This window comes from Raphanus sativus, chromosome 9 (assembly GCF_000801105.2).
Source record: "Raphanus sativus cultivar WK10039 chromosome 9, ASM80110v3, whole genome shotgun sequence".
Classification (NCBI taxonomy): Eukaryota; Viridiplantae; Streptophyta; class Magnoliopsida; order Brassicales; family Brassicaceae; genus Raphanus; species Raphanus sativus.
In genome coordinates, this window is record NC_079519.1 from 31,588,433 (window position 1) to 31,610,449 (window position 22,017).

Genomic DNA, 22,017 nt, shown 5'->3' on the forward strand with positions numbered 1-22,017 from the left:
TAAGAAGTAATAATATAACAATGTCCAGTGAGCTCACAAGTTGACCAAATACATATATACTACTCTGATTGGGGTCACAAGTATTTGGCTGCTATATAGGCTTCACCGGTCTATGATTTTTTGTACAAAACAATAGTGTCTCTACTTAATAATCTGCGTTTTGACCCACTTCTAACGATAATCACGTTCTAGAGTAGATAACGTTTTGGTTTATTCAACTATTTTCACTATAAAATCAAACTCTAGCTCTTGTGTTACTAATGATTCAAAAGACAAAGTAGCTTATCAAGAAAATGAAGACATTCATTGTCAAATGTCTGCTTGTATTGGCCCTTGTATGTAGCTTCAGAGCAGCTGATTCTATATGGAACCTCTGCAACAAAAACTCAAACATCTCAAAAAGCAGCCAAGTTTCCAAGAACATCGACTCTCTCTTCGCTGACGCTCGTCTCAAAGACTCCTTCACAAGGCTTCACGACCACAACTTCCTCAAGTTACAACAAGAAAGACAATATCTACGGCCTTGCTCAATGCAGAGGAGACATCAGCAAGACCGATTGCTCCAGCTGCACCAAGACGCTGCCAAGAAAATCCGTGAAATCTGTCCAAACCAATCTGACTCAGGAATCTTATACGACTTCTGCTTCTTACGTTACAGCCAAAAGAACTTCATAGGGAAGCTCGACAGGGGTGCTGGTCTTATATACTACAACTTTGCTAACGTAACTGAAACTGACCCCAAAACGTTCGATAATGAATTCGGTAAAGCTAAGACATAGCTGGCACCGTTTGTGACATTAAACGGTTTGGTTCAGTGCACTAGGGACTTAAGCGCATTAGATTGCGCTCATTGTTTTGCAGCTGCGGTCGGGAGCTTCATGACGGATTGACGGCTTGCCATAACAAGAAGGGATGTCGTGTTTTGTATAGTAGTTGCTATGTCCAGTACGAGCTTTATCCGTTTTACTTCCCTCTTGATGGTCCGGCTAAAACCGGTACAAGTGTTGGTACATATGTGTGCAACGTACTGTTCACAATAAAATAAAGATTTTTCCTTTTGTTTCTTCTTTCGCATGTAAGCAATTAAGTTGCAAACTTACAAAGTTGTATTTGTTCTAGATTCCTATCATGCGTACAAATCATTGATAGTCATGTAAAAATTTTAATAGTGGGACTATATGTGTGCATGCAATGTAGATAAATAGATTTGGTTCAGTTGTGAATTTAAGAAACAATTTTGGGAGTTTTTTTTTCTCCGTTGCATTAGAAATTAATGTAAACATCCTATCCCCACAACAAAGTAGAAAAGTATAAACTAATTTAACCAAAAGCTAGTGGCACTGTGACATGATGTCTTTTTAAACGTGCTCTAGACCTTTATGTGCAACATTTTAACGCCTTCTTTTTCCCTAATTTTAAAGTGTGGGTCTATTTCTAAAGCTTTAAACAACATCTGGTAGCCATAATTCAACTACTTTTCTCTTTATTTGGACGTGTATTTTCTTTTGTTTTTCTAAAAGATAGTAAAAAAGACGAGAAAATTTCACAAGGAATTTCAAAGTTTAGATTTTTTTGTAACCTGGATTTTAATATTTGTAACGTAAGGAGAAAGAGACGGTTGTCGTAGATCCTTTAGAGTGAAGCCTAACATCTATGGTTGACTTAATTAACGTTATAAGATGCCATCTGGTTTACTGGTTATGCTGTCCAAAACAAAATCAAAAACATTTGGTTACCTAATTATAATGGGGCTGTTTTTATGAAAGGCATAGTACAGTGTATACAAGTTAATGACAAATCAGGAGAAAAATACAAAGGAAAAAATTTGATGGAAAATGAATAATTTTTAGATAAAGGGTTTCTCTACAATGAAATGAATGAAAATTTGATATTATTAGTATATCTTCTACAAGGTATATCAACAGAAATCCAAAATATGTACCATCAGAAATTCAGTATACCACAGTGAAAGTAAAAAAGAAATCGAGGAGATTTAGACAACGTTGGTATTAAAAGTGTGCTGTGGAAAAACAAAAAGAACGAAGGGATAGCATACCATATTAGCTAGGGTAGATATCAATTTTATTTTCAAGTAATTCGTAGTATATGGGTTTGATCGGCGTTTGTGGACTAATGATGATTAACTTAAGGGAGGAATTCAATACGATGAATCTACTAAGGTTCGAGTTCAGGCCAGAATATACTTGTATAATCCAGAAAATAAAGTGTTGCTAGTTAATTAATATGTAAGACAAATTTTAGTTATCACTTAAAATTTGTAAAGTATTTTTAAAATTTCACTGTTGTATACTGAGTTCCATAAATAGTACTAAGAATCTACCATAAATTCCATAACTATTTGTCCTGCCAATCATTTATACTTTTTCCATTTCATTTTAATTGTAGTTCTAGGAATATAGAAAAGTAATATGGAAAAATTTATTAATGATTTTTAAAATAAAAAACAACTATTTATATTTCTAATTATATTTTAACAAATAGAAAAGTAATATGGAGAATTTTATTAATGATTTTTTATTGTAATTATAAAATAATATTTATTTTAAAACATATTCTTTTTTTTTACAAAGACAATTAAATTGAAACGAAATGAGTATCTGTTATCTGGCTTCTTAGTCCACTCTTTTTCAAATCACATAAAGGAAAAAGGTAGTAACTCTGCCGTAAGTCAATCTATCCGTAGATGAAGGCATGAAGCTAGGCTACTACAGTATTCAACATTCCCCTCCCTCCTCAGTCTTTAACTCCTTTTCTTTCCCATCCGTAAATTATTCTCACCAAATCCAACAGTTACACTACTAACACATTACAAATTTAGACCATACTTTCGAAAACATAAAGAAGTTTCAAAATAAGTCTTCATTAACTAATTTATATAATACAATATGGTTAGCTTTTCCCAAAGCTACTACTAAATTAGCTTATCCTATCTTTTGGAATCCATCTCTTCTTTTAAACCACGCATGATTTAAAAATACATACATAATTTCACAAGCATGCGTTTTTAATACTATTATAAATAACCAACAACAAAAAGGAAAAGAAAGTGTCCCCTGAATCAGTCTCTCATGCTTGTTGGCAAAAAACACCTTGGAATGCACCCAAACCCACCTCCTTTCTTCTGCATTTTCGAGTTATAACATTTTCAAAATCAATCTTTAAACCTATAATTAAAGCGGAATTAAGATAAAACAAGTGATGCACTGAGAAAAATAGTTTCTACCTTTGTTGATTTGAGGGAGAGGAGTTGAGGGGACACCTTGTACAAGTCTTCGTCCACTGGCTTCGGTGCCGCCATCCTCCGCTTCTCCAACGGTGTTGGACAGCTCGTCGCCTCGTTCTTGAAGCTGTGTTGCTCCTTCGAGGTGGCTCTCTTTGGCTCCTGGCCCACCTTAGACTGAAACAAAAAAAAACATTTCCCGGGAACATATTAGTTCACGGTGTCAAGGGGAGGTGTTATATGTGGGAGGTAATGAAAGAAGTACCCTGCGTCGAGGGAGAAGGACCACCGCGGGTGAGACAAGGTGGTGGTGGCTATCGTATAGATCACTTTCGAGGTAAAGATCGCGATCTTGAGGGTAAGGAGCGTAGTGGAGAATAGCAGGTTGTTGAGTGGATGCTGTCTCGAAGCATTGAGTGAATGGAACGGCGTCGTCCCAGTTCCAGCTTCCAAACGCTGGCACGTCTCCTCTCCTGCAGTACTCTCCTCCACCGTATTCCTGGTGGAATAAGAAACGGTTAAACTTTGTACACACTAAAGACGAAGAATAAGAAAGAGAAAGGAGCTTACGTAGTCCATGGCTGTTGTGGCTAACAAGATTGATGATGTTAGATCTTTGCTTCAAGTAATTGAGAGAGAGAGAGAGAGAGAGAGAGAGAGAGAGAGAGAGAGAGACTATTAAATGGGCAGATGGGTTTCTTTCATTACTCAGCAGAGACAAAGTTGTCTGAAAGTCTACTTGTAGGAGATAGGAGTAGAAAGACTGTGTGTGTCTAAGCACATAGAAAAAGATTTTAAAATTCAGTAGGGTAAGTGAAAAGAAGACGTTGGCTTAGCTACTCTTGTATTCTTCCTTTCTTTTACATTTTAACAAAATTCTACTGTTTCTTTTTTGTTTTCTTATTTCCTTTTATACAGTGTGTTCTGAAGTTTGTCTTTACTTTTTAATCTTTTTTTGGTCAAAGTTTTTAATCTTTCAAATGTTTTATCCCTTAGCTTTGTAAGATTTAAACTTTGTTTTTATATAAAACATTTTATATTCATGGTTGACAAACAAACAAAAAAATAACTTACTTTCACTTTGAAAAAAAGTTATTTTTGACCAAAAAAAAGAGTTATTAAATTAACAAGTTTTATGTGCTCAAACTTTTCACACTAAAATAGAGTTTAGAGTAAAAAATGTTTTAATGGTACTCTATTTCTCACTCTATAATAGAGTGAAAAATATGTTTACTCCAAATATAGAGTAAGTTGTTTTTTTTTGTTCATCACTCTATATTCTACTCTAAAATAGAGTACCATTGGAGCAAAGTTCATCTCTATTATAGAGTTACTCTATTTTAGAATAGAAAATAGAACGAACCCTTGAAAATGCTTTTAAAGACAAAAGAGTGAATAAATGAGCTTTAGGAAGAAGGGGCCACATCCAACATTAACCTCTGTTATGAAACTTCGAGCTCTGTGCAGTGTGAAACCAACATTGTCACAATTCAAATGTCATTAAACTTTAATAGTTTTAGGGGTGGACATAGATCAAATATCTAGAATTTTAAGGATATTTATGATTTGTATCATTCTGCATTTATAAATATTTTTCGATTCGATTTGATCCGTAATATTTTAGATATTAGATATTACTGATATTTGAAAAATTAATTTGTAACTGGATATCTGATTCGATCTGATAAAAAGTAATAAACAATAACTATCTGACATCCTATACCACCGCAAGCATATCAGCCTTCTTCAATTTCAGGGAGATGGTGCTTCACCGATGGTTCGTGGAAGGATAAAGACTCTTTCTCGGGACAAGGATGGTACAGTACTCTGGAAAGGTATGAGGGATTAATGGGGGCACGAAATGTTCGGGCAAGTATATCTCCCCTTCACTCGGAGGTGGAAGCATTGATTTGGGCAATGGAATGTATGAGGAATTTACGCTAGTTTCAGGTTACATTTGCAACGGATTGTTCTTAGTTGGTGAAGATGGTTTCGGAACCAGAAGATTGGCCGGCGTTCGCAAGTTATCTGGAGGATATCAAGAGCTTACAAAGTAGTTTCCATAGCTCACAGCTCATTCATGTACCAAGGACGGCAAATTCAAAGGCGGATCGTTTAGCACGCAGTGCCAGACAACAATCGTCTTTTGTCATCCACATGGATGCCGAGCTACCAGTTTGGTGTACAAAGTCAATATGAGTCTGTATGTTTGATGAAAAAAAAAGTAATAAACAATATTTTTGAAAAACTTAAAGAAAAAAAAAAATAATATGAAATAGTAATATTTCATTACAAAATATTTTAAAACAACATACTTTTAGAAATTTAATAACCAAATAACTAAATTACTGAAAAATACTAAAATCTTATATAGAGATACCGCAATTATAATTAATTTTATATATACATGTTATGCATATATATTATGGATCAGATTTAATATTTAATTTTTATAAAATATGAGTATTTGTGGTTTGCTCAGTCTTTTATGGATATTAAATTTTAGTATTTGTTTTGATTCGTAAAGTTATGAATATCCAATTTTTTGGGATCGAATCGAAACGAATAACAATTTATGTGTACTTTTTTTTGAACCAGTTTTTTTTTTTGATCAAAATTTTTGAACTAGTTTATCACTAGTTTTGTCCACTAGTTTTTTTTTATGTCTACCTTGAACCAGTTTATCACTAGTTTTGTTTGACAGAGGACAGGTGGGGTCTATGTGGGGTTAGGTCAAAATTACTGCAAGTGTTCATACCAGCATAATGCAATTGCACTGCATATTGCAGCCTTTAAAATTGAAAAAGCAGTTAAACCTAAAAACATATATCAACGGGATAGCCTTTTATCAATGATATAAATGTTTGTATTAAGGCAGTTTTTTTTGTCAACTGTATTAAGGCAGTTAAACTAAAAGATCTGGTTTAGTTAGATAAAGTCGGTTTTGATTCTTATATAAGCTTATTCTCTTTATTTAGTTATGTTTTCCTTTGGTTGGATAACTTGCATTTTCATAATTAAATACATATAAGTTTAGTTGGCAACATTTTTCAACATTGAACGTTTGTCGACATTTTGATGGCATGACCAAGGCAGAGTTAAATGAGTGCAAACCAGTGGTGACCACTGACCAAGATAGTACAACAAGCCCATCGCAGCTCTGCTGCTAAATACAGTTGTCTTTCTGGCGTCAAGAACTCTCTCTCCATGGCTCGGTTCTTTCGGTATTGATCCCAACTCGCTGTTGGACTCCCCAGCAAAATGTCGCCTAGCCAACGTCCCAACTTGTTAAGGTAATAAGGTTACATCAGCTTTATTTTCTTGTCTAAAATCGTGTGTTAATTTTTTAAAATTAATGATGAACAATAATGATTTCTTTTGCGTGTTGGTATCAAATTGAAAACTTCACAAGGCCCAAAGCCCCATTCAAAGATTTGTGTGGACAGAGGATGACTGCATAATGGCAATTTCCCAAAAAGAAAGAGAGAACCAAAAAAGCACAAACCCAGAGGCTTAAGGTTTGACACAATTTTCAATAGACTGACACCAAACGAAAGATTGATTAAATAATAATCACAAATTCTATCCACTTGTTTCTTTCACAGCTTCTTATCTAATCTATGTATCCAACCATTGAACCATTCATTTTAAATTTCAAAGAGACGACTCCCTCAACACAACCATCAAAATGACAGAAAATAGTTTAAAAAGACTAAGCATAATAAACAAAACACTAAAACATCCGAGATTTTTCGTTATTTCTTTCACCAAGTTTATGTCAAAAGGGGTGAAATTCAAACAAAAGTCATTAGCCTAATCAATCCGGTTTACTCATACCGGAGATTCCAACAAAAGACAAACTAAATAAAAAGCATAGGATAATATTAAAAAAGTTTTTTTCAGAAACCGACGAATGAGATCAGATCCGACGGTTGACAGTTAGACCTCTTTGTTATCTTCCTTCTCATCACTCTCCTTCGCCGGAGAAACAAAGATCCACGTGAAACCGAACGGATCCGTCACCTTCCCCTTGACTCCAACCTCCTCCTCCTCCACCTTGACAGCTCCAGCGGCAACGGCCTTCGCAACCGCAGCTTCCACGTCATCAGTCTCGAGGATCGCAGGCATAGTCCCCGTCTTCACACTGTTCAATGTAACAACAAATAAACACAATATATGCTCAGAGACTTCTCTTATCTTATCTCCAGATCTGAGACGAAATCAAACTCTAAACGAGCTAAAACCCTAACAAACCGAGATAACACGGAGATCCAGCGACTAAACCCTAAGAGAGAGAGCTTACTCAGAACCAGAGTTAACGGAGACGTCAGAAACGACGACGGTTGTTCCGGCGAGCTTGAGCTCGGAAGAGACGAGGTGAGGGAGCTCTTGGTCAGCCTTACGCTTAGGGTAGAGAGAGCGTCCAGTCTCCACAGCGTCAAACACCGCCTTGTAGAAAGCAACAGCGTCGCCGACCTTCTGTGCTTCCACGATCAGCTGAGGCTTGTACGCCGTGAAGGTAACTGACTTCACCTTCTCCACCACGGTAGTAGCACCGTTAGTAGCAGCAGCAGCAGCAGCGACGTCTTCCTGAGCCATTGTTTTAGAGAGAGAGAGAGATTCGTTGGTTAGAGAGAGAGAGAGAGAGAGAGAGAGAGAGAGAGAGAGAGAGAGAAGAATGCAAATGGCGTGTGAAGAGAAGTCTGTTGTTTGTTTGTGGTGTGTAGTGTAGATATTTCTTTTTGGAAGCGGAGAAACGGAATCGTTTCGTTCACCTGACGAGGATTCTATAACAAATTGCTCTCACGTCCGTTAGATTTTGTCACCCTTACTTTTTCACTTATTTACGACCGTATACCCCTATTATCCTTCATTTAATACTACAAGGCTATTGTGTGTCCTCCACGTGTCTCCTCAATTAAACCGCTTAAGAATATGTTTAGTTAAAAATCAACTACTAAAGTTTATTTTGGCTGGGAGCCTGGGAATCAGATACTTTTCTTCCAGGCTAACTATCAATCATTCTTATTCTTTCAAGTCCATCTGCATTGAAATTTTTATAAAAAAGTTTGTCACAAAAATATTCAAAAGCTTGAGAATCATATCAATATCTTCCAATTGAAAAACTTTCACGTGGACTGTATCTTCCAAATGAAAAAAACTTTCACATGAATTTTTCAAATTAAAATTTTCATAAGTTTGCTACTCATGTCAAAATTTCTTGAAAAGTTTTCATATGGATTTTTAGGAGCCAATGTAGATACTCTAACTAGCTAACTAAAGTTTTCAGATTTGATGGATGTGCATTGTTAATGATTGTTAGGGCTGATGATGGATACCAAATTTATGAGATGTGCTCAACATTCGTCATATCAACCAACCAAGTTACAATTATTATATAGTGAACAACATCTATGGAGGACACAACATCTACTTTCCTTGTTGGTTTGGTAACAATGAAGATACAAGTTAATACGCAATTTCTTCAAGAACTTGGAGAGTTTTCTCGTGTACCTGAACAATACAAATTTAGAAGCTCTAGTGAACGCAAAAAGAAAAAGTAAAGAGAGACACTGTATGCAACATATTTGGTGGTTGTTTTTAAGGAACTCACCCATTCTAGATGTTGTGCCGTGATACCGGATGAATTACCCGAGTATATGCTTCCCATTACCTATCGAGATTGAATTTAAAACATCACACAAAAATGGTCAATATTTCTTATCCCTAATCATCTTTTATTGGACAAAGCTAATCGACCAACACACCTTTGTGACAGTCTCTAGAAACATTCCTGGCCTTACAGGTAATGGTTTTTTCCCTGTAAAGCTTCCCTGTATAGGATTCAAGTAGGCCAAGTTTTAATCTTTGGTTTAGTACCTACTCAAAGATCTTATCTTTTAACAGAAAATGTGTTGGGTGTGATCATACTTACCCTTCCGTTTAATCCACTTTGTCTTCTTCCTTGGCCAGAACCATCCTCCTCATTGCTAAGATCATCTGCACCTTCATCTTTCCCTTGCATGACATTCTTGATCATTTGCTGCACTGTCTTTCCAGGTTTCAGAGCTACCAATTTGGTTAAGAAATTCACCTGGTTTATTTAAATGATAATAAAACAACAAGTCAAATTGTATCTCAACGTGACATAATAATAGTAGTGTTTCATCTCACAAACCTCTGATTCAGGCAGAGTGGAGAAACCACGGTCATTTCTCTCATCAAGTATACCACCTCCCATCATGTTCCTCGCTTCCTCTCTGATCAAAACAAGCCTCGCTAGTAGTTTCCGATCAGGAACAGCCGGCCTTGTCTCCATAGTCTGCAAATATTTCCTCAGACTTTGTTCACATTGCGTGATCTCGAAATACAAATGTTTTATCTACCTCTAGCAAATCATCAGCTTGATTAGCTATGTCATTCAGATTAGCTCCGGGTAAATGAAGCTTAGTACCGTCCTTGCCTTCAAAAGCCCCACCACCTGCAGCCACCCTACGCAGCAGCTCTTGTCTACTCTCTTTTTTAGGTGTTCTACAGAGTAGACCAATCACTTGTACCTGAATATAAGCACACCAAACAGTCAATGAATGAAGAAGCTATTGGAAAGTCTTGTAAACAAAAGAAGATCAACTGTTACTCACATGAGGAGGACATTTTTTAGTGAGATGAGATAAGACAGTCTCCTTGACGACCTCTAACAAAGCCTTCCTCTGAACTCAAAAAAAAACAAAAAAAGTTAATTGCTTTTAACATTACAATGCAATCTGAGTTCACAAAACACACACAAAAAAGGATTTTACTTTATCGTCTTGGTCTCTGTCAGCGAGTTGAATCATGTAATCAAGAGCCATCATGAACCCAGACTCCATTTCATCAACTCTTTTCCCTATAACTCCTTGCGCAGCCAATTCCACAGCAACGTTCTCAGATGCTTCATTCATCTTCATATCTTGCAGCTACACACACACACACACACACACAAGTGGTGGCACTTTCACATGTCAAAACCTACACGCCGCTAAGTTGTTCGACGAAATGCCAAGCTTAAGAAAAAAAACGAGGAGAGAAACGCAAAGCTTACGAGGGTTATCATCTCTTCGAGAACTGAGGTTACTTGTTCGCCTCCTTTAAGCAACGCCTCGTACTCAGATGCGTCAAGCTTGTCGTCGGCGTTGGTTTTACTCTGATGGGTTCCGTATCTTTCGAAAAGCTCCTCGTCGGTGTATCCGCCTCCAACCTCGTAAGGGGCGCAGAATTGAACTAGCCGCCGGTTCGGTTTCTGGGTTTTGTTTGGTCGGAACGAGCAAAAGGAGAAAGTAAGTGAAGAGGTAATTGATGGAGTCAGAGACTCTCTTCTTGGAGGTGTCGGGGAGGAGTGAAAACGAAGGTGAAGAGATTGTAACATGCTTTGAGGTTCTGGGTTTAAGCAAGGGGAGAAGGAGATACGATGAAGTGTGGAAGACGAAGACGACGAGGATAAGTATAAATGATAATTTTCGGGAAAAATAAGAAAAAAAAATATTATCGCCGTCTGTGGGGATCGAACCCACGGCCACGGGATTAAAAGTCACGCGCTCTACCACTGAGCTAAGACGGCTTACGAGAACTTATGATGTTATAATTTATAAATTGATACCAAAGAACTTATCAAATAATAAAAGATTGGTTACTATAATATACTTTTGATGCACAAAATCAAGTTTCAATTATGAAAATCTTCAGAGGTGAGCAACCATGTGAAAGAAGCATGGATGGGGTCCAAATGACATAATGGTGTTTTATCATTCTTATTAGAGGTTGAGTTGAATGATCATTTTAATGATGCCATGTAAATTTTCACGTAATGGATTCTAGTTTAATTGATCAACTGATAAGATGAAAAGTCATGTATTCATTTTATAACTTGTAATCTATCTAACCCTTATTCAAGGTAAGATATAATCGTTCATCACTATAATATAATTTTCTTGAAGTGAGAAAGCAACAAAGCATGGCAAGGATTGCTTGATTTTTTTTTTTTTGCCGGCAGGCAAGGATTGCTTGATATTGGCTCAATTATTACAAAATGTATCTTTATTTCCCATTCACTATGTCTGGCACATGCTTTATTTCCTAATCTTCCTTTAGGTGTAGCTTTATAGTACACCATTGCAATCAAACAGTTTCTCCATGCCTATTTATAACATACACGTTATCTTATAAATATGGTTTTATATACAATTATTGGTAGGTTGGGGTAGCATCAGACCACCTATGTCTCGCTACATAAATCTGATCTTTTCAGACTTTAACTACCTAAAAGAACTACCATAACTAATGCATTTCTGGCATCGTCCACTTTGCTCAGCAACTTATAGATATGTGGATTTTCTCATGAGTTGAATTAAATGCCTTTTTTTGCATTCTTCCAGATGTAAAAACATATTTAAAAGAAAAATTAAATGAAGTTTGTGCAGCATTTCTCGTACTACAAGTTAATTTGAGTAGAAAAAATGATATTTACTTTGATTCAGCTAATAACAAAATAATTAAAAAGTGTTTTATGCTTTGAATGGTAGCTTGTAGAACAAATGTGATGTGGTTTTAATAATAAAAGAAATTGTAGATACATATATTTATAAATTTTTATCACTGTTGTGGTTTCATCTGTTACCCTTCAAAATTTTAGTTATATTTTGCTTATTACAATTAACGAAGAGTAAACTTATTTGTTTTCTGGTATGTGAGAAGAAAAAAATATTATTTAATTCAATTTTGCTTTTTATTATTTAATTTAATTTAATTTATGAATCTCTTCTTAATTTATCTATTTTCAATTGCTTTTCAGTTATTCTAATAATTACCAATCACAGCCAAAACAATTTGTTTGAACTCCTAATAATGCCACAAAAAAATTAAAGTCAAATAAGTTTGAATTTAATGAACTAGTTTGAATCCTCCTTTAGAGGGTGAATAACAAATTACTCAAAACGACCGTTACATTTGGTTCCAACTAGTAACTAGGCGTAAATTTCGCAATTCCCAAGTTTACCCTCAGAAGAGTCACGAGGAGTATCCAGACGTAAGGGTATAACCATAGTCTCAGACGACAATATGAGCCCACCCCCACCAAGCGCAAGTGAGATGGGCCCCTCACAGGTCACAGTTCCTCGCCCACACAAAATAAAAAGGTGATTGCGAAATTTTTTTAAAACGCAAAAAGCTCAAAAGGGCAATTTCGTCACAATTTTGAATTTCTTTTTCTCTTCCCTTCCCACTGCCAGCTCTGCTTTAGCTTCTCTACTTCTTCTCCTTCTCCGTTTCAAAGTTTCAGAGGAGAGAACGGTATCGGGATTACCTCTGAAAAAGTAGAGAAATGTCAGGTTTCGTCGGGATCCTGGTATCGGATCCATGGCTACATAACCAATTCACGCAAGTGGAGCTCCGGAGTTTGAAATCTCACGTACGTTATATCTCCGATCCACTGGATCATCATCATCATCATCACGAGAACTCTTTGATTTCTCATTGATTTTCGATCTGATTTTTCTATCAAACTCTGTTAACAGTTCACGAGCATGAGGAGGGAGAGCGGGAAGCTCACGGTGTCAGACCTCGCCTCAAGGATGGGGAGATCAAAGGTGGTGGGAGATCAGAATCTCACCACTGAGGAAAGAGCGTCTTTGATCCAAAGCTTCCATCCAAACCCCAACGATGAAGTCGATTTCGAGTTTTACTTGAGGGTCAGTATCACAGATCTTCTGTGTTGGAAGATTTATACTCATGTCAATGTTCTTAAAATCGTTAGACGATAACTGTGAGAAAAATCATTTTAAAAAGATTTATTTTCGCGTATAATCGATTTATTAGCCGATGCCTAGGCGCGGATTAGACCGATTTTTATTAGAAAAAATCGTTTCGTTTATAACCGATTTTGCCGCCTAAACTTTGCAGATTTATTTGAACCTTCAAGCGCATGTGAACGCTATAATCGGAAGCGGAGCGAAGAACTCGTCTGCGTTTCTCAAGGCAGCTACAACCACTTTGTTGCACACCATCAGCGACTCTGAGAAGTCTTCTTACGTCGCTCACATCAATAACTACCTCTCTGGAGATGAGTTCCTAAACAAGTACCTCCCTATCGACCCTTCCTCTAACGATCTATTCGAAGTGGTGAAAGATGGTGTTTTACTTTGGTAAGGCTTTACCTCCTCCTTACTTAGATTCTATGCTTCATGTTATGTTTTCTTGATGGTATAAATGGTTTTGGTTTTATCTTTGATGTGGTCGTAGTAAACTTATTAATGTGGCGGTTCCTGGGACGATTGATGAAAGAGCTATCAACACTAAGAGTATGCTTAATCCATGGGAGAGAAACGAAAACCACACGCTTTGTCTTAACTCTGCCAAGGCCATTGGGTGTACTGTTGTTAATATAGGAACTCAAGATATCATTGAAGGAAGGGTATGTGAAACAGTAACTATCAGTATCCTTCACATTTTCTGTAATGGTTATGGCTTTTAACACTATTTTTTCCTCTGTTTCAGCGTCATCTTGTGCTCGGTGTGATTTCTCAAATCATCAAGGTGAGTTTATAATGCTTGCTACTGCTTGCTTGTTTTTTTGATAAGACGATGTGTGATTAATCTTTATTGTGACTGTGATGTTTAGATACAATTGCTAGCAGATCTAAACTTGAAGAAAACTCCACAGCTGGTGGAGTTGGTTGATGATAGCAAGGTAAATACTTCTCGTTGTTCTCTTGTCTAAAACAAACATCTTCTTTATAATTAATGACTTTGTTCCTTTCTTTTGGGATCAACAGGATGTGGAAGAGTTGATGAGCTTACCACCTGATAAGATCTTACTGAGATGGATGAACTTTCAGTTAAGAAAAACTGAATATAAGAAAACCGTCACAAACTTCTCCTCTGATGTAAAGGTATCCAATAATATCAAGTTATATAAGTTCTCCAGTTGGTTGGTTTATATAATCTTTTTCCTAGTAAGTGCTCCATAGAGTCTTGTATAGTAAGATGCACATGGCTTATGATATGGGTTTCTGCAGGATGCTGAAGCTTACACTAATCTATTAAACGTCCTAGCACCAGAGCACAAGAATCCTTCAAAGTTAGCAGCCAAGAACCCATTTGAGAGAGCCAAAAATGTTCTCGAACATGCAGACAGAATGGGGTGCAGGAGATACTTGACCGCAAAAGATATTGTTGAAGGTTCCCCGAATCTTAATCTTGCCTTTGTAGCACATATCTTCCAGCACAGGTGAAAGAAACACTTAGTTTAACTCATAGAGAACCTTTTAGTATATCCACACTCTGACTCTTCTGTGAAGTTTAACAAATGAGAAACACATGTTTTTCTTTTTGGCAGGAACGGGCTTTCCACCAAAACGAAACAGATATCTTTTCTGCCTGATGACACTCAGATATCAAGAGAAGAAAAAGCCTTCCGGTTTTGGATTAACAGCTTTGATAGTTCTGTCTACATAAACAACGTCTTTGAGGATCTAAGAGATGGGTTAGCATTTCTAACATTGAGTATAAGAAGTGTTATAAATAGATCATGAATGTATATTTAACACTGAGTTATGGTTTTTGGCAACAGGTGGATACTGTTGCAGACACTAGAAAAGGTGTCTCCAGGACTTGTTAATTGGAAAATAGCAAGCAAGCCTCCGATAAAATTGCCATTCAAGAAAGTAGAAAACTGTAATCAGGTTGTGAAACTAGGGAAGCAGCTCAAGTTCTCTTTGGTTAACATTGCTGGTAACGACATTGTTCAAGGGAACAAGAAACTCATACTAGGTACATTTCCCAATCCTATGATTGTGTTTGATGAATGTTGAACATTAATAAATAAATAAAACTCTTGCAGCATACTTATGGCAATTGATGAGATACAACATCCTGCAACTCCTTAAGAACTTGAGATCCCATTCCAACGGCAAAGAAATAACAGACGTTGATATATTGGAGTGGGCAAATGCTAAAGTGAGAAAGAACGGAAGTCAAACCCGTATGTACAGTTTCAGGGTAAGTACTCCTACCTTGTTAGTGAAGGTGCCTATATCTTACTTGACAACTCGTGTCAGTGACAAAGGATGTCTGAATATGACAGGACAAGAGCTTGTCCGATGGTATATTCTTCCTGGAGCTGTTGAGCTCAGTGCAGCCAAGAGCCGTAAACTGGAGTCTTGTTACAAACGGAGCAACTGGTAATTAACTGCTAGTGTTTATATGTTTATGCGTGTTTGAGTATACTTGTTTTAATAGGGACACTTGCTATATACAGATGAAGAGAAGAAGATGAATGCCACTTACGTGATTAGCATAGCCAGGAAGATGGGTTGCTCCATATTTTTACTCCCCGAAGACATAACTGAGGTACGTTGAAGCCTCTCTTTTTCACTAATAGTGTAATCGCTTAACAACAATATCAAAATATCTCATGTGTATGATGTACAACAGGTGAATCAGAAGATGATTCTGACATTGACGGCGAGTATAATGCACTGGACTCTCAAAGAACCTCTTCATCTTATTAAGCCTACCGGATCTCCCGATAGCCACAATGGAAGTCTACTCGACGATTCTACCTCGGATTCTTCTTTAGAATAACTTTATGTTCTGTTCCATGGTGAAGTTATATATTTACTTCAAAATTTTATTCATGATGCTATAACGTATTCCCTTGTGCTTTCTTTGGGTGGAAAAAAAACAATATTGGTATTATAGAAGTGTTTGATACCTGGTTGTATATGTTCATTTGCACAACACAGTGTTCACATTCAACAATTGAGTGTGCCAGTTCCCAGCTAATCACTCTTGAAACAAAATGTAAACAAATGGATGATATTCGAAAACAAATGTATTGCAAACTATACAAAATCTTATTGGGATAAAAGAATATGATTACAAAATGGACATGCATATCATACAATAGATTATAAGTATATTATATTACAGGGAGAATAGAGATGCATGACAGTGCAAAACATAAAAGCAAAAATTCACAAAAACATTCAGTCACCTGTGATGAATCTGGACATCTCAAACAAAACCCACCAACACTTGTTCTTCCCATCTAACTTGCTCACATGACTCTCTCTCATTTTCATTTCAAACAGAGTGATGAAAGCAACTTGGGAAGAAAGGAGTATCTGACCTCAAATGGAAGGTGTGTGTGTGTCTTCAAAAAATCCATGAGCAGCTAAAAGTTTCCAACTTGTATAATGTAAACACATCTTCATTACAACAGCCATCGACTCTTTTTGGCTACACAATGCCTCTTCCAACACTTTGATCTACTTCATAGAATTGCAACATAGATGACTGAATCTGCACACAAAAATCATGGATATACACATTAGTTTTTTTCTTTCTTTTCAATTATTAGGATATAAAAACATTAGTAAAACAAGATCAAGATTACAGACATGTCAAGCAAGTTCCACGAATCTATTACATTAACCTATTACAATGCCGACAAGTTCCAGCCAAGATTCAGACTCGGTAAAATCAAAGTCCATACCTTATTATCCCCACGAAACAACTCAGCTTCCTTCTCAACAGCAACACAATCTTTCGGAGTCTCGAACAAAGACATGGAGTACCGCTTGCGAACAACTCCGACATCGAAGTATATAACGCCGGAGCTAGGTATGTCCACGCGGATCCCTTTAACCGGAAACCACAGGAAGAGATCCTGCGCCGATATACCCGATAGACCACCGATGCTTCCGTAGCCTATCGTCCCCGTGATGTTGGCTTCGTAATGTATCTCGCTCTCGTACTTGGCCTTGCAAGATCGGTTTAACCAAACCGAGAACTGTCCGGTCTTCACGTCGACGTCGAACTCCTCTACGCCCTTTGGTAATAGCCCCATCGGTAAGGCGTGTGCTCGAAGGACGTCGTATATCGAATCATTCTCGGCGAAAACAACAGGGATCGAGATCGTAACGGTGGCGATGAGAAGAAGGTGAAGAAGACTATGCATCCCTTTTGTTATCCTGATCTTGTTAAAAAGATTAGGGTTTAAACGGTGGAGAAGAAGACATTTGATGGGCAGCTTAAAACAGAGTAAGTAGATCAGAATTATTGTGTAAAACAGATCGTCCAATGAAATTTCGCCACGTGTATATGAGACACTGTGTGGAATGTGAGGGTGTACATTTATGATCTGTCTGGTCTGAAGGATGATTGGGCCTGGACGCTGGAAATTAGTGGACCGTTGTCACATGGGAAGTGTGTTGCAGGAATACAACACGCTCGAAAACTGCGCGTGGGAAGCAAGCGCGACGCCTCTAATGCTTTGGTTAGAGATTTAGTACCTAGCTAATCCTGGAGGCGCGTGATTGCAGATGCTCGTTTTCTGAGAGAGAGGAGAAAGCTTATTCTGACAAATGGATCCAAACAACGATAGTTTCGTACGATACTCTAATCTTTCTTTCACCTGCATGTGCGTGTGTCTCTCGAAAAGATTGTTTTGTCTCGAAGTAGTTCTCTTAGTCAGTCTCGAAATGTCTTTTTTATTTTTTTGAATACGTCAGTCTCGAAATGTTTCACCGAAGAAGTCTATCAAAACCTGTTCTTGCAGGCAGCTGGCCATTAAGGAGGTGTACTATCAGTGGCAGGGCTCATTCTAATGTTTTAAAACCTTTCTCAAGAACTCGATAGTGATTTCTGGTTTCTTGAAATCGTTAAGACCTCTAGGAACAGCGGAAATGGTATAGGACATGGTGGGAGACCATGATATAGGTAGATATTTCAGCGTTTGGGTTAAAGGAAGTCGTTGCTGAGGAAATAGAAGCAGCTACGTTTAGTTACCAAGGGATTGAGAAATCGAATCCTCTTGAGCATTTTTTTTTTGTTTGGTAAAAATGTGAAGTATATTTACCATTTTTAATCAGTTTATGTAGTTGTGTACTTCTCCACAAGTTTCATAGAAATTCTGAAAAATAGTCCTCTTTGCAAACTAAAATTTCAATGTTAGTATTTTTTTTAATATAAACTACAGTTTGATATATTCCCAATTCAAACAAAGAAAAAAAATTACTTAATCCCCCCACATTGAATGGTTCTGCATCTAGTTTTGTTGAAAGTAAAATCAAACATACCAAATGAGGTAACCACAAGGCGGCCCGTACACAATGACGTTTACGTATCTTAAGAAAATCAAAGTAATGTAATATTATGCATGAATATTATTTCAATTAGAGGATATACTATAATAAAACCCACTCTCTGCAGTTGTGTATATTATTTAGAAGGTAGTGGAGGTAGAAAAATGTTTTTAAAATTACCCGTCAATAGATGACCAATATATATGTGTATATATTTCCCAACCCCGTTATATTAGAAAACACTGTGACGAAAATACAACAACGTTTTAAAACCAAGTACGTTAGTTTTCAAAACAAATTTATTGAAATAATGCTTTTCAACCAGACTTTTTTTTTTTTTTTTTTTTTGTAAAAAGGCACTCATATTAAAGACATAAAAAGAAGAAAACATTACAAACCCAAAGGCTAGTTTAAGTTAGGCAAGACCCAGTAATAGATTTAAGAAACCACATAAGAATAGAACTCAAAGCCCAGTTAGAGAGATAGTAGAAGCCCAGCAGTAGTGACATTTGAAGTTGCCGTATGATCACTTTTGATACAAACAATGGTTTCACGCAAACCAGAGCTGCATCATCGCCGTAGATAATCGAGGATTCACCGATCTGATAGTTGTGATTCGGTTCCTAATTTGCCTGTCGATATCTAGGTAGAGGGAGTCTTGAGATCGGAAGGTGTGAGAGTGGAGTCTGGCGTTTCGCTCATGCCAAATCCAATAGATGGTCGTTTGGAATGCTAAGAGAGACAGTCGACGCGCTTCCTTTCTCTGCGCCAGTGTTTGGAGGTGGTCGATGATGGAGTCCCAAGAAGGCGAGAATTGTAGTTGACATCTTGCTGCTATTCTTCTCCAGAGCGCTCCACTGTAAGGACACTCAAAGTAAAAGTGATTCCTAGATTCATCATCAGAATTGCAGAGGAGACAACGAAAATCAATTGCCATACCCCAACTGATCAGTCTGTTTTTTGTAGGGCAGCGATCGAGGATCACCAACCAGGTTAAGAAGCTGTGCCTAGGTATACCTTGCGAGTTCCAAACGATCTTAGCCCAAGGGACAAGCGGAGTTGGACCCTTGAGATAAGTGTAGACATCGCCAGTGCTGTATTTTGTCGCCGTTTTTCCGTTGATCTCCCAATCGTAGGTATCCTCCAGATCTGATAAGTTGACCGTTGTTAAGTGTATTTGAAGTGCGAGTTGATTGTCTGTTCTTGCAGGGGGCAATCTCCAACTTCCTTCATGGAACAGAGAAGCTAAGGTTGCAGAAGAGGGGATCCCTAAACGAGAGGTGGTACCAGTAAGCCAGGTTGAGAGGTTCCCGAAAAGAGACCAGTTGTCATGCCAGAAGTTTGTGGCTTCCCCATTTCCTATACGCTTCTTGAGAAGAGGGTAAAGCAGAGACCTTGCCTTTATCATTTTATTTACTAACCAAGAGTAGCTAGCATTAGTCTTGACTGTCCAATAATTGCTAAGGTCACCATTTAAAATCACCTCTTTGAACCAGCAGACCCAAACAAAAGAAGGACGAAAGAATAGCATCCATACTAGTTTAAGGATGCACGCCAGATTCCATGTATGCAAGTCTCTCACTCCCAAGCCTCCTTGATCTTTAGTAAGTATAACTTTATCCCACGCCACCTTTGCTGATTGATGACCCTCACTCTTTCCATTCCATAGAAATAAACCACATAAAGAGTTGATGCGGTTTATACAGGATTTAGGAAGGATGAAACTGGAGCACCAAAAAGTGGATACTCCTGCTATACACGTTTTTATCAACAACAATCTACCAGCAAACGAGAGTGCCTTCGCCGACCAAGAAGAGAAGCGAGCCTTGATCTGATGAATCAGGGGTTCACAGTTTACGAGATTTAGCTTCTTTGTGCACAGGGGAACGCCTAAGTAGCGCATGGGGAGAGTACCACAAGGCATGCCCGTAGAGGCCTGGATTGAAGAAACTTCCTGCTCTGATAGACCCGAAGCGAAGAAGCTCGATTTTTGGAGACTCACAGCTATACCAGACCGAGTTTCAAAATCATGAAGAATTTGGAGTACTCTCTGCACAGATTGAAGGGAACCATCAATAAAGATGAGCAAGTCATCTGCGAATGAAAGATGAGTCAGTTTTGTCTGCTGGCAGTGACGATGGTAAGTGAGGTTCCCATTCCTAGCTTCTTTATCCAACATCATTGAAAGGCAATTCATTGCGATGACAAAAAGATAGGGAGATAATGGGTCACCCTGTCTTAAGCCACGCTTTCCCTTAAAAAACCCATTTACAGTTCCATTGTAACCAATCGTAAATGATGTTGTGCAGACACAAGCTCGAAGGAGGCGGAGGAAAGGTTCAGGCAGTGCGTAACTTTCCAAAGCAGAGAACAAGAAATCCCAAGAGAGGGTGTCAAATGCCTTCGCAATATAGACTTTGATGGTGATTATCTTCGACCTCTATTCTTATGATATCCATTTACAAGCTCACTAGCTAGAACAGTATTCTCAACAAGCAGTCGTCCCTCCACAAACGCTGTTTGATTAGGGAGTATCAGTTCCTGCAGGATCGGTTTTAGTCTCCGCACCAACAACCTTGAGATAACCTTGTAGATAGTGTTTAGGCATGAGATAGGTCTATACTCTGAGATCCTCGTTGCTCCCGGGAATTTAGGAACTAGAGAAAGGATTGTAGAGTTGGCAGTCTTAGGGAGGAAACCTGAGTTGAAAAAATCCTGAATAGCAGTAACACATTCTAGACCCAGCAACGACCAAGTAGCCTTGTAAAAAGCTGAGGACAGACCATCAGGTCCTGGCGCTTTACTGGGATTAAGTGAGAACATTATCTTGGAGATCTCCTCCGTTGTTGGCATTAACAAAATCTTCTCCTTATGTTGTTGGCTACAGGTGAAAGGTGACAGGTTACGGAACCATTAGGTAGGCGAGTACACATAGATGGGAAGAAGAGCTGGTCCTAAGACAGCTTGGAAGTGAGCAATGGCATGTGCACTCATCTCAAGAGGGTCAGTGAGAATAACACCAGTTACGAGCAGGAAGGAGCGAATGGCATTGTAGCTGGCCTAGCAATGCAAACTCTGTGGAAATAAGTTGTGTTTAGATCCCCCTCCCTGAGCCAGGTAATCCTTGACTTCTGTCTGAAAAAACACTCTTCTAGTTGCCTCAGAAATTGCCATTTTTGATTCAGAAGGTGCTCCTCTTCAAACGATTGTTGCGATGGGTCCGATAGAGCATGTACTTGCACAAGTTGTAACAAATTGTAAGTCTCTCGAACCCTCAGTTGAATATTGGAGTAATTTTCACTGTTTAGTTGCTTTAAACTTCTCTTTATATTTTTCAGTTTCCAACACAAAGACGTCAGGTTTCCTGCAAGACTTCCAGCCTGAAACCATGCTTCGCTAACAACCTCGATGAAGCCCAGGTGTTTAGTTAGGTAGTTTAGGAATTTAAAGGGTTGAGTTCCGGCTTTAGGAAGATGGAAGGCTAGGTCGGTTAGGCAGGGGGTATGATCTGAAGGGACAGGGGGGAGGAAGGTAGAGGAGGCGTGGGGGAAAAGGGTTAAGACTTCACTGTTGACCAGGAATCTATCAAGCTTTTTAGTGACAGGGGAGATGGGCCTTTTATTTGACCAGGTATGGAGATGGCCTTGAAATCTGAGG

General features: G+C 38.0%; 5 protein-coding genes, 1 non-coding gene and 1 pseudogene across 6 annotated transcripts; 2 read left to right on the forward strand and 5 right to left on the reverse strand.

The window, feature by feature from the left end:
- The first annotated feature begins 293 nt into the window (after nucleotides 1-293).
- LOC108825220 (cysteine-rich repeat secretory protein 55-like) lies at nucleotides 294-1,045 on the forward strand (annotated as a pseudogene).
- A 1,855-nt stretch (nucleotides 1,046-2,900) lies between these two features.
- LOC108827061 (uncharacterized) lies at nucleotides 2,901-3,980 on the reverse strand. Its single transcript, XM_018600409.2, has 4 exons — nucleotides 3,812-3,980; nucleotides 3,507-3,740; nucleotides 3,245-3,418; nucleotides 2,901-3,142 (listed from the first exon to the last, which is right to left on the reverse strand). The coding sequence occupies exons 1-4, from the start codon at nucleotides 3,818-3,820 to the stop codon at nucleotides 3,080-3,082; spliced, it is 480 nt and encodes a 159-aa protein (XP_018455911.1). The 5' UTR covers nucleotides 3,821-3,980; the 3' UTR covers nucleotides 2,901-3,079.
- A 2,950-nt stretch (nucleotides 3,981-6,930) lies between these two features.
- LOC130500266 (uncharacterized protein At5g48480-like) lies at nucleotides 6,931-7,955 on the reverse strand. The gene is made up of 2 exons (XM_056995066.1): nucleotides 7,545-7,955; nucleotides 6,931-7,385 (listed from the first exon to the last, which is right to left on the reverse strand). Exons 1-2 carry the CDS (start codon nucleotides 7,838-7,840, stop codon nucleotides 7,181-7,183), a joined length of 501 nt encoding a protein of 166 aa, XP_056851046.1. The 5' UTR covers nucleotides 7,841-7,955; the 3' UTR covers nucleotides 6,931-7,180.
- A 629-nt stretch (nucleotides 7,956-8,584) lies between these two features.
- Nucleotides 8,585-10,715, reverse strand: LOC108824127 (protein PEP-RELATED DEVELOPMENT ARRESTED 1, chloroplastic). The gene is made up of 9 exons (XM_018597492.2): nucleotides 10,323-10,715; nucleotides 10,042-10,197; nucleotides 9,883-9,951; nucleotides 9,628-9,798; nucleotides 9,420-9,563; nucleotides 9,177-9,335; nucleotides 9,010-9,075; nucleotides 8,856-8,915; nucleotides 8,585-8,755 (listed from the first exon to the last, which is right to left on the reverse strand). Exons 1-9 carry the CDS (start codon nucleotides 10,644-10,646, stop codon nucleotides 8,711-8,713), a joined length of 1,194 nt encoding a protein of 397 aa, XP_018452994.1. The 5' UTR covers nucleotides 10,647-10,715; the 3' UTR covers nucleotides 8,585-8,710.
- Nucleotides 10,716-10,766: 51 nt separating this feature from the next.
- Nucleotides 10,767-10,838, reverse strand: TRNAK-UUU (transfer RNA lysine (anticodon UUU)). The gene has a single exon. It is a non-coding gene; the product is annotated as a tRNA-Lys (tRNA).
- Nucleotides 10,839-12,480: 1,642 nt separating this feature from the next.
- LOC108828099 (fimbrin-2) lies at nucleotides 12,481-15,995 on the forward strand. The gene is made up of 14 exons (XM_018601665.2): nucleotides 12,481-12,683; nucleotides 12,790-12,963; nucleotides 13,175-13,416; nucleotides 13,514-13,685; nucleotides 13,769-13,807; nucleotides 13,893-13,961; nucleotides 14,047-14,163; nucleotides 14,290-14,501; nucleotides 14,610-14,756; nucleotides 14,844-15,043; nucleotides 15,114-15,271; nucleotides 15,357-15,453; nucleotides 15,531-15,622; nucleotides 15,707-15,995. The coding sequence occupies exons 1-14, from the start codon at nucleotides 12,597-12,599 to the stop codon at nucleotides 15,854-15,856; spliced, it is 1,956 nt and encodes a 651-aa protein (XP_018457167.1). The 5' UTR covers nucleotides 12,481-12,596; the 3' UTR covers nucleotides 15,857-15,995.
- Nucleotides 15,996-16,088: 93 nt separating this feature from the next.
- Nucleotides 16,089-17,341, reverse strand: LOC108828100 (uncharacterized). The gene is made up of 2 exons (XM_018601666.2): nucleotides 16,770-17,341; nucleotides 16,089-16,576 (listed from the first exon to the last, which is right to left on the reverse strand). Exons 1-2 carry the CDS (start codon nucleotides 17,232-17,234, stop codon nucleotides 16,514-16,516), a joined length of 528 nt encoding a protein of 175 aa, XP_018457168.1. The 5' UTR covers nucleotides 17,235-17,341; the 3' UTR covers nucleotides 16,089-16,513.
- Nucleotides 17,342-22,017: the final 4,676 nt, after the last annotated feature.

Bases quoted from the DNA above. Each gene is read 5' to 3' on its own strand.
- LOC108827061 (XM_018600409.2), bottom strand. The intron at 3,419-3,506 runs GTACTTCTTTCA...TTTTTGTTTCAG, and splicing joins TCCTTCTCCCTCGACGCAGG to TCTAAGGTGGGCCAGGAGCC. The intron at 3,143-3,244 runs GTAGAAACTATT...TCGAAAATGCAG, and splicing joins TCTCCCTCAAATCAACAAAG to AAGAAAGGAGGTGGGTTTGG.
- LOC130500266 (XM_056995066.1), bottom strand. From the start codon at position 7,840: ATGGCTCAGGAAGACGTCGCTGCTGCTGCTGCTGCTACTAACGGTGCT. The intron at 7,386-7,544 runs GTAAGCTCTCTC...TACATTGAACAG, and splicing joins TCCGTTAACTCTGGTTCTGA to TGTGAAGACGGGGACTATGC.
- LOC108828099 (XM_018601665.2), top strand. From the start codon at position 12,597: ATGTCAGGTTTCGTCGGGATCCTGGTATCGGATCCATGGCTACATAAC. The intron at 12,684-12,789 runs GTACGTTATATC...CTCTGTTAACAG, and splicing joins TCCGGAGTTTGAAATCTCAC to TTCACGAGCATGAGGAGGGA. The intron at 13,808-13,892 runs GTGAGTTTATAA...TGTGATGTTTAG, and splicing joins TGATTTCTCAAATCATCAAG to ATACAATTGCTAGCAGATCT.
- LOC108828100 (XM_018601666.2), bottom strand. From the start codon at position 17,234: ATGCATAGTCTTCTTCACCTTCTTCTCATCGCCACCGTTACGATCTCG. The intron at 16,577-16,769 runs GTATGGACTTTG...TTTTGTGTGCAG, and splicing joins TGTTTCGTGGGGATAATAAG to ATTCAGTCATCTATGTTGCA.
- LOC108824127 (XM_018597492.2), bottom strand. From the start codon at position 10,646: ATGTTACAATCTCTTCACCTTCGTTTTCACTCCTCCCCGACACCTCCA. The intron at 10,198-10,322 runs GTAAGCTTTGCG...GTGTGTGTGTAG, and splicing joins TCGAAGAGATGATAACCCTC to CTGCAAGATATGAAGATGAA. The intron at 9,076-9,176 runs GTAAGTATGATC...AATCCTATACAG, and splicing joins AAAGTGGATTAAACGGAAGG to GGAAGCTTTACAGGGAAAAA.